General features: G+C 38.8%; 1 protein-coding gene across 1 annotated transcript in view; it reads right to left on the bottom strand.

Annotated features, from left to right (window-relative positions):
• Positions 1–1,577: 1,577 nt before the first annotated feature.
• The window catches only part of LOC119596946 (cyclin-L2-like), a 12,025-nt gene continuing 1,102 nt past the window's right edge, over positions 1,578–12,500 (bottom strand). Inside the window, exons 2-8 of the mRNA XM_037946335.1 lie at positions 10,691–10,875; positions 10,313–10,433; positions 8,940–9,004; positions 4,858–5,062; positions 4,462–4,655; positions 3,104–3,361; positions 1,578–2,725 (exon numbers count right to left, since the gene is read on the bottom strand). Coding sequence (XP_037802263.1) covers positions 2,365–2,725; positions 3,104–3,361; positions 4,462–4,655; positions 4,858–5,062; positions 8,940–9,004; positions 10,313–10,433; positions 10,691–10,875 — 1,389 coding nt within the window. The 3' untranslated portion in view covers positions 1,578–2,364. The remainder of the gene's footprint in view (positions 2,726–3,103; positions 3,362–4,461; positions 4,656–4,857; positions 5,063–8,939; positions 9,005–10,312; positions 10,434–10,690; positions 10,876–12,500) is intronic.

The following is a 12,500-nucleotide window of genomic DNA, read 5'->3' as shown; positions in this document are numbered from 1 at the left end:
ACTGGTCTTGTATCATGCTGACTGTAGGGCTGAGTTACTTGAGTCAGTGAAGAGGTATTGGTGTAATAGCTTTGACCATCAGAATTCTTCTCTTGCTGCTTTGGTGGCGGGTGAAAATGGTCCCCGCCCGCACAATCCCAAAACACACGCGCCATGACACGCATGTTAATGTAGATAGGCTTACTCTCCACTTCTTTGCAAAGACGGATAACGGCGGTGGACTTGAAGAGGCGAGTAAGTGGAATAAAGTTTTCCACCATACTGGGTCCCACTTATAATATATGTATATATATATATATATATATATATATATATATATATATATATATATATATTATTTTTTTTTTTTTTTTTTTTTTTTTTTTTTTTTTTGTTTGTTTTTGTTTTTTTTGTTTGTTTTACCTACAACTGAGATGTCGCGTCTCCGCTTTTCTGAATTACAAGGAGCATATAAGTACAGTTGTCGCTAAGGCCTAGACACTTATAATTCCCGCCCCAGCTATCTCAATTTCCTTTCTAATACTCACTTACAGGACTTGATACACCTACACACTCTCTCACTCAGAGTTGGAAGATGGGTGACATAGCTTCCACCCCCCAAACATCATCATCATCATCATCATCATCATCATATTCATCATCAGCATCATCATCATCATCATCACATGTGGAAACTCTATGAAAAGAAACCCACTAGTTCAGAAATGGGTATGTGGCCTCAGTGCACAGTCACGCTCCTGAACACGTTTGGCAGTGTCCTCTGTGCTTACTTCCCTTAAACGTTTTGCCAGTGATAAGCCCTTTCGCCAACATGGAGACTCTAACAAGGAAAGCCGTAACTTCTTCTCTTATACTTTCTCATGCTACCTCCAATGGCCTTCAAACCTTTTGGTCTTCCTTACTTGTCCAGTAGTACCCTGTAATGGTCTCCTCCACCTATGAAGGTTTTCATGTCTGAACTGTATAGAAAATAATATGTATTGATGTACAATCATGTTTATTTTGTTTTGTCCAAGGTGCCTGTGTATGTATATTAATGACCAAATTAAAAAGTGTGTGATTCAGTGTATATTTGACATGTTGGATGACCAGCTTTCGACCACAATTCAGTTTAACAATAATTAATGAACAATGTGGGAAATATATTTTCTTTTGAAGCTTGTATTTTATTTATATAAAAAAAAAAAAAGTTAAACACTACATAGCCTGGACAGTAATAAGTCTTTATTTAACCTTGTATATTAGCAAATCTTTCTTAACATGATGCAACAAAATCGGAAAATAATTAGAATGTCAAAGTCAGAAAAAGTAAAAGAATGAATGTGGTATTTTTGTGGTTTGTTTACGTCTCTTCTTGTTTATGTTTGTATTTTGCATCAGATAAACAATATGTGAATGAATGGTATTTTATATTTCTTATTGGTATAAATGGTAGATTCTATAGAAATCCAGCAATTCGATTTATATTTCAGCCATTTGCATTTTTTTTACTTACCATGATGAAACTTTTACTGTAAACTCAAAGCAATACAGATACGTGGTGTAAAATCATAACATAGAAGTAATAAAATATTTTATTTTTTCTACTACATAAAATGTGAATATACATATGAATTATGTTCCTCGGGGGAAATAAATGTAGTTACTTGACAAAGTTTTCAATAGTATATACACATCACAGCTGAATATCCAAACTTAAAATCATATTGAGAAGTCATAGAAAATACTTTAAATATAATTATTTGTGTTATTCATACACTCAGTCATATAATCTCATCTACATCCTAATAACAGACTGTACACACATACTGATTTTTTTTTTATATGTTTTTTTTTCCCATTTTTTTTTCTATCCTGCTTCACTGGTACACACATCAAGAATGAAAAATTTCCCCCCACAATGGGTGTACAAGCTAAGGTGGAAAAAGAGAGAGAAAAAGGAGGAAAAAAAGAAAAGACAAAAAAATCTTAAGATATGTGTAGAAAATCGAGATGATGCCAATGGGTACTTAGTAGCATAATTCTTGCTGAGTCAGTGTACATGCATTTTTGTCTTGTCTTTTATTTTTCATAAAGTATTTTCATTTTTATTTATTTATTTTATTTTTTTGGGTTGTTTGTATCAGTATCTTATTCCACTGTATATATAAAATAAAAGAAATAAAAAATATATCATTTATGATTGCTAAATCAAATGCCTGGATGTACAAACACACAAAACACAAACCTCTACACTCATGCTTGGACTTTTCAATTATGCAAATAAAATGAACGGTTTGTGAAAACTTAAAGGTATTTCTTATAATGTCCCTGGGTTGGAGCGTGCACCTACACGAGCCGCAGCATCAAACGCGTGAGGTATGGCTATCGTCGTCTGTCCCGCGATCGCGATCTGTGACGCCCATTCTTTTTGGCTTTGTGAGGCTTGCCGAAGCCATTGTCGTAATATTTTTTGTTTTCGTCCCTATCGTACTTTTTCTTGTCAACTTCATATCGGTCAAACTTGCTGCTGTACTTGCTTGAGTATTTGTCACTCTTCTCCTTGGCCTCGTACTTACTCACCTTCTCGTCTCTGACGTATCTGTCATTCTTCTCATACCTGTCACTCTTTGAGGAATATCTCTCCACCTTGTCATACTTCTCAAATCTGTCGTACTTCTCGTAGTTCCTTTGTGGGGACCGTGTGTGTGACCTTGACCTAGATCTCACAATAGGTCCTTTGTCTCTGCAGGAGAAAGAACTCAATTAAAGGCTGCTCTATTTACTTCAGAAGCAACTTAAAAAATCATGGCAAGGTGTAATGGAATACAGAATGAGCATCCCACAACCTGCAATGCTGGGAGGAGGAGGGGGAGGAGGGGTAAGGGGAGGAGGAGGGGTAAGGGGAGGAGGAGACAAAAGGCTTTGTTTTCACATTAAAAATTATCCATCTAAAAAAGAACCGGACTGCTACAAGTACTACAGGTTCAAATTAAAGTGTAGAATTTAACAGAAAGAGAATTACTTTGGACTTCAAAAAGAAAAAGAAGAAATCAATCCAGAATAATACAAATAAATGTACAAACACCAATACAAAACTGCCTCGTATCAGAGCTATACTTACTTGTTCTTTGTGAAGCGAGGTGGTGGTGTGACGTTGGGTGAGGGGGTTCTCGAGTACTTCTTGCTGCCTCTGTGTCTGTCGCGGGAGTGGGAGCGTGACCTGGTTCTCGACCTGGACCTGGACCTGGAGTGGGAGCGTGAAGATCGGGAGTCGCGGCGCTGTTTCTTCCTCGAACGCCGGTGGGATGAGCGGGAGTGGCTGCGGCTGCGACTTCTCGATCGGCTTGCGCTGCTTCCACTTCGCTTTCTGCCGGAGTTTCTGGAGAGGGAAGGTTGCTCTTAGAACAAATATAATTAAAAGGGGTTATAACTACTAACTAAATTAATATGTACTAAAAACAAGAGGTCAGGCACAATTACTGGCAATGGGAGAGGTGATGGTTTACTTCCAGAACAAATAAGATTACATTGAAGTAAAGGAGAGAGAGAGAGAGAGAGAGAGAGAGAGAGAGAGAGAGAGAGAGAGAGAGAGAGAGAGAGAGAGAGAGAGAGAGAGAGAGAGAGAGAGAGAGAGAGAGAGAGAGAGAAAGGCATATGAAGAAGAAAAACTTGAACAGGAACTTGCTTTTGAACAAATGAGTATAAAAAAAAAGTGACAGAGTTAGTGGAATTCTATAATCAGGTGGTGGTGGTGGTGTGGAGTAGTGGATGGTGTGGTGATGAGATAGTCAGAAGTAGTATAGTAGTGTAGTGTAGTGTAGTAGTGTATAGTTAGTAGTAGTAGTAGTAGTAACAATAACAATAGATAAAAATAAAACAAACAAATAACTAAATAAATAAAATTTACAATCTACTTCACATTTGAAGGCAACAATTCCAGTAGGAACAACAATTACTGACTCGCTTTTCCCTTATCTTCTCCCACCCCACTCGCTCCAAAAATGGCTTCCTTAAACAAATCCAATTAACCCTTTTGAACAACTGCAAAAACAAATAAAGAAATGAATACCAATATTCTGAAGGTTAATGCTGAGCCTATGTAAACCAACCACTTAAAATTCATTTCTGGCAGGAATTACGAGCGATCCTGGACTAGAAAACAGCCTTATAACCTGTGAAGGCATAGGGCATGACTTACTACTTTATATTAATATCAAATTCATTTTAAAGTCAAAGAACATGATATCCTACTATCATCAAACTTTGAACAAAACAAGCAATAATGCAAACAAGATCTCGGCAGCAGCTTGGTCATTACCTGTAAATGATGCGTCAATCAATTACACAGCAACTCCTCCTCAGTTCTCTAATCCACTCCATTTATTCACTTTTTCCTAAAATAGTTGCATGAAAACTGTCATGTAGTTGATCTGAACATCCAGGGTTGAAATATGAGAAACAAAGGCACAGATACGTTACCTGTCAGGTGAGGAAGAACGTTTTCTTGTAGGTGACGTGACTGTCTTGTTGGGCGTGTTATTTCTAGATGCTGGGCTAAATGTAGCATTGGCCTGAGGAGTAGTTAAGGAAGCAACTGCTTTGCTTCTTAGGCGAGCTTCCTGCTGCTCTCTTCTGATCTCTTCTACCTTCTGTTCAAGGGCCTCTAGTTTGACCTAAAAAGAGAAAATTACATTTCAGAAAAGGCTGCTGCTGCTACCACTACTTTGAAAATTCCATTCTGCATCATTATTTTGATTACTATGAATACTACCACCATTACTAATAGTAATAACAACAATAACAGTATTGATGGACTGCACATATAATCCCAGAGAAAGAGGTGCTTCCAAATGCTAAATGTTAAACATGACTCACCTTCTTTCTGGTGTACAACTTAAGTATAGAAGCAGCAATGTCTTCAATACTCTCTTGTGTAGCTTGCAGAACCAGGTACCAGGGAGGGTGTTCCGGGAGAGGCACCTTTAATAACCGCGCAGCCAACCATATGCAGGCACAAGCTATGGTCTCAGGGCAGTAACGCACAAAAACATCTGTCCGCAGCGCATCGTTCATGTAATTCCTGTGGAAGAAAGAAAAACATGCTGGGGGGTTGTGAAGCCTCAAGGAGGCTCAAGTAGTTGATGGCTACCAGGCACAATGAGGCAATGGATGCAGTGAAGCTGCACAGTGTATTATCAAATCATGATACCTCACTACAGAAGTTCACCTTTGCACTAGAGAAATGTTCCATGGTGGCTTCCTTTATGAGGACTTATACAAACCAGACAACAATGAGAGCACTAAAGAGCCTGGAGAGACGTGAAGATGCCCTGTGCAGGCCGTCCATCCTCCTTCACCTGCCCAACCTCACCCTCCTTATCCCCTCCACCTCATCATCCTTTTTCCTCTTTCCCCTCCTTGGCCTGCAGATGCTTGCCGCGGACCAGGAAGCGGCCTGGCCCCATCATGTGTCCTTTCTGAGCCAGCTGATGCCACCTGGAAAGAGAGCTTAGTGCATGGCATTCCATCCCATCCCTTCGCTGCACCACACTATCCTTCGCTTTGTCACTTGTGCCGGCACAGCCCACTTTCTCCACTTGATTACTAATGCAATTCCAAGAGTCATGTATGCAACTGTTTTCATTTACTTGAGCTAGCTCCAGGTAAACTGATTTATAAAGATATACAACGCACTCTTTCACTTCAGGGGAAAACATTTCTTGTCCTTGATTCATCTGCATGCAGTCCCTGAAAACCTCACAGCCAGTTGCTACTTACCTACTGGAAACAAATACAATGCAACTAAGTTAACTTGAAAATCTGCTTCTGTTTTGATTAAGCATTGTACACTTCTCTTTGTGTTTACTAGACAAAGTAAACATCTATTATGCAATCACTGTGATGCTAAAAGTTGTTCATTCTTACTAGGCTTTTACTACTTGAACTATTTCATTCAAATTCTGGCTGGCTGGAGTAATGCTTGAGGAGCTAATTAGAGATTCGCAGTGTGTGGTAGCTGGAGGCCAGGCACTTTCTGTAGAGCCTAAGAGGGGGTTGCTGCTGAGCACACTCGGCCCTTCCACAGGCACCCAGGCAGAGACCACGGCGCCACCACACACGCCAGACGGGGAGAGCCCAGAGTGACAGGGGCCCAGCCAGACTTTGCGTCACATGCCAGGCAGCACCAGCCACGCTAGCAGAGGGGGAGGTGGTGCCGGTAGTGGAGCTGGAGGTCAAGGTGGTGGTGGTGGTGGTGATGGTGGTGGTGATGGGAGGGCGCAGGGGCAGTGCTGGCCTCTCCAACACAACTTACCTTGCCCCACCTTCCTCTGAGATGGAACAAAACCTTACATTAATATTGTGGTAAAAACACATATCTGAATAATAAGCACCTCATTTGGTCAACATACATTGTCTGTTCTTGTACCGCATATGTTCAACAAAGTGAGGCCCGGTGACCATTTCCTACATAACAAATACTTTGCTTTCTCCAATGTGAGTCATTGCAAACAAAAAATAATAAATGGAAAACAAAAACAAATATCTTTTCCCCATAGTGTGTGCTACCATAACAGGCATACACATCAAGAGCAAGTGAACTGACAGCTTCAAATAACTGCCAATACAGCAATGACTCTTTCTGCTCACTTGTATTACTTTAAAATATTTGTTACCAGAGAAAAGTTTTGGGAAAAAGCAAGAGAGAAAGAGCAAGAGAGAGAGAGAGATGGAATATGGAGAGAGAGAAAAAAAAAAAGTTAAATTAAAAAGAAAAAATACAAACATACATACATATACATATATACACATATCCATCCTCACTGCACAATGGGGAAAGACTATGGAAAATGATGCATGAAATTTTAGCGCCTGGTGCCACCTACTGAGCCATCATCAACTTCGGTGCCCTAAAACATCCTGCATTACAAAATTAAATCTCCTAGCTAAGTGATAAATCTAATTTCCTTTTTTCTGCTTCTCAATTTTTTTTTTTTTCTTTCCTTTCTTTACATGAAAGCCCCAGAGAAAGAGAGAGAAAAAAAATACGTACATACTTCAACCAAATTAATAAAGTGACCTGACATGCCACTGTGCTTAATTTTTGTATACTTTGGACACTGGTTTCCTCTCAGACTATGAGCAGCCTCATGGACCTCTTTCTTAAAATGAAAATGAGTAAAATTAAAGTAAAATTAACTGAAAACGAAACAGTCCAATGATTTCGAATTACTGTATAAATCAAAATTCTGTAAATTCTTATCTTTTTTAATACAATAAAAGAGAAAGAAAGAGGGGGGGGAAAAAAAAAACATATTGCTAATGAACGTATATACACACAAGGATCAGAGACCAATGGGGCTAGCTCATTATTCCATCGCTTCCCTGAACTTTTTTTTTAATTTGATAAAAGACGTGATGATGACTTGGGTCCGATTTGCACAGGGGCCCAATCATGATACTCTCACGTACAGGTGAAGCCAAGCAGAGGGCAGAGTTAACTGTGACAGGTGAAGATAGCACAGCCTTGTGTCTGTGTGTGGGAGCTGCGGCAGCCTCTACACCTCAACTATCTCTGCCTTTCTTCATTTGCTAGACTAAGATTTTTTTTTCCATTCTGTCTAGTAAGAAAACTTTTTTTTTTCTTTTCTTAACTATTGTGAATTTTACAAGCCAAGCAGTCATGGCAGTCAAAGTCACTTTGAATGGAGTGACACAACCAGCAGCTGTCTTCTCAAAGAAAATCAATATTAAAAGGCTGACAGAAATGGAAGACACCATCACACAGCTGCTGAGTTGCAAAGTTGGAATCTGCCAGGTAACTACTGGTTTAAAAGCCAACCTCTGCACTATCTTCACCTTAAGTAAACCACGAACCACTGGAAAATAAGAAAAGGGTACTGGTAGCTCCATCCAGGGAATGAAGAAGTATTACCAGATAAAGGGGGAAAAAAATAAACAAACAAACACAAAAAGGGGAGGAAAAAATCAGGAAGAATAGTGTCTAACCCAGTAGAAAAAAAAAGAGAAAAAAAAAGCACATTATTTTGGACTACAGCATTATGGTAAGCATCGTTATTTTAAAGGTCTTAAAAAAAAAAACATTCTCTTCATTCAGGTACAGTCAATAAGTCTTTGAATTATAAGAAGAAAATTTTACAGCTATTATTAACATTCCATGAATCTTACAGCAAGCACGAGACAATATAAATCTCGTAAAACTATTGGGTCTACAGCAAAAATGAGAGAAAGAAATTAGGGAAGGGATGGAGAGAGAGAAAGAGGGAGGGATAGGAAGGGGGGAAGAGAAGGGGAGAGGAGGGGAGGGAGGAGAGGAGAGAAGGAGAGAGAGGAGAGGAGAGGAGGGAAGAGGAGAGAGAGGAGGAGGAGAGAGGAGGAGGAGAGGAGAGAGGAGGAGAGAGAGAGAGAGAGAGAGGAGAGAGGTGAGAGAGAGAGGGAGAGAGAGAGAGAGAGGAGAGGAGAGAGGAGAGGAGAGAGAGGAGAGGAGAGGAGAGGAGAGAGGAGGAGGGAGAGGGAGAGAGGAGGGAGAGAGAGAGGAGAGGAGGAGAGGAGAGAGAGAGAGAGAGGAGGAGGAGAGAGAGAGAGAGAGGAGGAGAGGGAGGAGAGAGGAGGAGGAGAGGAGAGAGAGAGAGGAGGAGAGGAGGAGAGAGAGAGAGAGAGGAGAGGAGAGAGAAAGAGACGAGAGAAAAAAAAAAAGAAAAAAAAGAAAAGGGGGTAGGGGGTAAGGTGGGGGGCAAGCATGAAAAATGATAAAAAGAACTACAGTGGCTAAGAAAAGGAAAGGGAAAAGGGAGGGGGTGGAGGGATATAAATAAATAATAATAACTAAAAAAAGCAGAAAAAAGAGAGAGAGAGAGAGAGAGAGAGATAGAATGAACAGAGTATATATATAGGAGTAGGATGGAGCCCCCAGTAAGACCGAAACACAAGGGACTCACCATGACGTTTGGGCCAGCTGGCGGTTGTTATCCGCCTCCAGCAGACGCAGGTACATGATAATGATCTACAAGAAGAACACATGTTAGACATCTTAAATATACAAGCTATCTACATATATATGTATATAAAAAAAAAAAGAAAAAAAAAAGAAAAGAAAAGAAAAAGAAATATAGAAGAAGAACAAGAAAATTATAATAATAATAATATGTCAAGAATTCAATTAATCTCAACATTATAAGATGTAAATTCTCAATCATTTTTTTTCGAATCAGCTCAAAACCATTATGCCACCTAAACAACACACAAAGTCAATCCTACAGACAAACAGAAAAATAAACATTGGGTTTTCCAATTACAGTACACGACCCGCTGATGTGTTGAGGTTCATTTTCTGCAAAGACATCTGCTTTCATTAGCCATGAAGGAATGTGCTGACGTTACCCTACTACTGTTGATTAACTTTTAATCCTATAACTCAAAAGTGAAATGCATCTGGAAAAGCTTGCTGGAATTGCCCATTGTAGTGAGAGAAAAAAAGAGGATTCCAGAAACCAGCATTCTTATTGGTCAAAATATGTTGACACAAACTTGCACAATTACCAAAAACAAAGGAAAAAACATGTCATACTTTTCATATTCATGCAGTTTTACTTCCACAACACTGCATGCCAGTATCATCATCTGCTTTATATGTAAACATATATCAATTTCTATATACTCTGAAATTTAATAATGAAAGGCTGGGCACCTGTTATTCTATGTATGAGGAAACCATTAGCTTTACAGAGAGAGAGAAAAATAAATAAAAATAAATAAATAAACTATCAATTCATAACACCAATTGTCAAAAACTTTCTCTATCTTGCCATGCGAAAGTTGCAGATTGGAGTAACCTGCCTCTACTACAAATTTTCACCATGTGTAATACAACACAAGTGTGTCAGGGCAAATAAGTATCTGGTGGACGATGCATTTTATGAGACCATAAAATTTGGAATGGAAGAAACCAACAAGAATTATACAATAACTGGGTTCCAATTCTTAGGTTCTAAATTTTTTTCAGTAATTCCACTAGAATCCCTTCTAATGTTTACTTAACTTGTATCACTTTTACAATTGTGTGACGTGCACTTCCTATACAGTACAATACAGTTCATAAACTTCATGAATACATGAAAGCATTTGTTCTTTGAAAACAAATGAAGTAAACACCAAAAATAATCTGGAAACTTCATAAGGAAAGCCAATACAGGATGAAGCAGAGGCACACAGAGAAATCAACAATAATATCATTAATGATTATAACAATAAAATTACAAATTAAGCTCTTGAAGCATCAGAATATACCAAAACAAAAATTGCTATACTCTACCTTGTGAGGATGCTTGACATGGCAGCAGAATCCCAGTTCTTTCAGTAAGCGACGCTCTGCTTTGATCACCTGGTTCTTCAGTGCAATATAGTTACTGTCAAGGATCACTGGCTGGATGGTCCTGTAGAGAACAAAGGCAAGGGATTTTGTGTGCATGAATTTATGCAGAACTTATAAAGATCTACACACACATACACATACACATACACACACAAACACTCACTCAATGAAAACAGCAAATTAATAATACCCACACTATCTTTTTGTCATCAATAAGTGTTAATCCAAAAGATTGTTTGGGCATAGTGAAAATATAGAATGGCACAAACATATCACAAAATTTTGGTCTGCACCTGGAGAGACAAAATAGTTACTCACTTTCCGTTCTTCACTTGTCTGACGTGGTTGAAAACATTGATGACATCCCTGATCTTACGCGGGGCTTCTTCAATCTTGGATGCCAGGGCAATGCAGGCCATGGCAGTCGTTTCCATTGGGTACCGCACCATGGACTTGGCATAATAAAATCTTTGGAACAGCACCTGACCTGCAGCCATGGCCACCTGTTGATGTGTAAGAAAGGGGAATGGAGTATTAAGCAGAAGTTCCTTTTTTTTCCTTTTTTTCTCTGCCTAGAGTGAGCAAATTAGAGCATTTTTTCTATTCACAATTCCTAACACCTTGACAATTATTTACCTTCCAATTCCTGTTGGGCCTGAGAAGAGAGATTTCCTCACTCCTGCCTAAATATGCCCGACATAACTGCTTTGTAGAATACAAGAAACATGCATTAACCAATAAAGACTTTAACTACCTAGACCCTTATATCTGTCCCGATCTATTCATGTTACATCACACACACACACAATACAATAATGTGGAAAAAGTTGGACATCAGTGCCTCGGGCAGGGAAATAAACTTGGTGACTGATACGGTTATATGATCACGATGGCCTTGGGGACTTTAGCACTCCGGCAAGGGCCAACAAACCACTGCCTGGGTTGGCTTCTTATTTGATAAATTGTTTGGGAGACCTGACATGTACAAGTAAATCTTTGCTTTATTTTATTTCTTTTTTTCTTTATTTTCCTTTACAAAAGATGAGTAACTTCACTTTAAATCTGCAACAGAAATATACCATAAAATAAAAATGCCTCAGAATTCACTGCCACTCATTCCATACTGATTTATCTGGTACTATATATAGGCCTATCTCCCAAAATTTTTCGTTTGACTGAATCCCTTAAAGCAAATCAATTATAAGAAAAAATGATGATCTGCTGATACAATGCACTGTTCCCTAAAATGGTGATGGAACTCTTGAATCGCTGTCGGTAAGGGTACAGATTCAGAAAAAACGGCAACTTTTTTGTTTCATATTGCAGTCCAACCAACTATTGTTCCAACGGTTCACTTGTTATTCTTTTATATAGCAAATGATCGGTCCAGAACATCAATTACCATAGACTTGGTCTCCTCACAGCATCTATCACAACCTATTTTCTTCATTTCTGAGGATTTTGATTACTTCATGTGAGTGTAGTTTTCCCCTCTCTTTATGACACAGCCATCAGATTTTCTTTGTCTTAGAGCAGCCATTATGTAGATTTATGCTAAAGTTTTACTTGTGTGTTGCACTACTTTCTTTTATCAACAAGTAAATGAAATGCTAAAAACTGAATTCTTAAATTCTCTTTTTTATCAACAACGGCACTTTTTGGTCTATATTTACATAGCAACCACTCAAAGTTAGGAAAAATCTTAGATGCTGCCACAGAGAACAGAAAAATACGACACACATATGAAATAATTTGCACCGGCAAAACCTTTGCAATAAAGAAAATAGGACTTGACACAAACTACAAGGCAGCTATATCCATGGTGATTGGATGGGGAAAAAAGCCTTGGATTTGGAGTGCCAGGAGTGCCCCCAAGGCATAGAAGTAGGGAACTGGCTTCCAATATCTACTCTCACTTCACAAACAATTACCCAGAGTTTTCCCTGAACCATATGGCTGTCTGAAATAAAACATTCGAAAAACCCTAATGTACTGGGCTAAAAATAAACACAAAACAACACTATTTGGTATAAAAAACAAATTTGATGGAAGAGATGAGGCCAGAGTCCCTTATCAAAATCCTTGAATAAATACATGTGACTAAGTCCGTAATTCTGCCGCCTTTTTA

This window comes from Penaeus monodon, chromosome 38 (assembly GCF_015228065.2).
Source record: "Penaeus monodon isolate SGIC_2016 chromosome 38, NSTDA_Pmon_1, whole genome shotgun sequence".
Classification (NCBI taxonomy): Eukaryota; Metazoa; Arthropoda; class Malacostraca; order Decapoda; family Penaeidae; genus Penaeus; species Penaeus monodon.
Note: the sequence above shows the minus strand (reverse complement) of the source record. Positions and strands in the feature narration are given on the sequence as shown.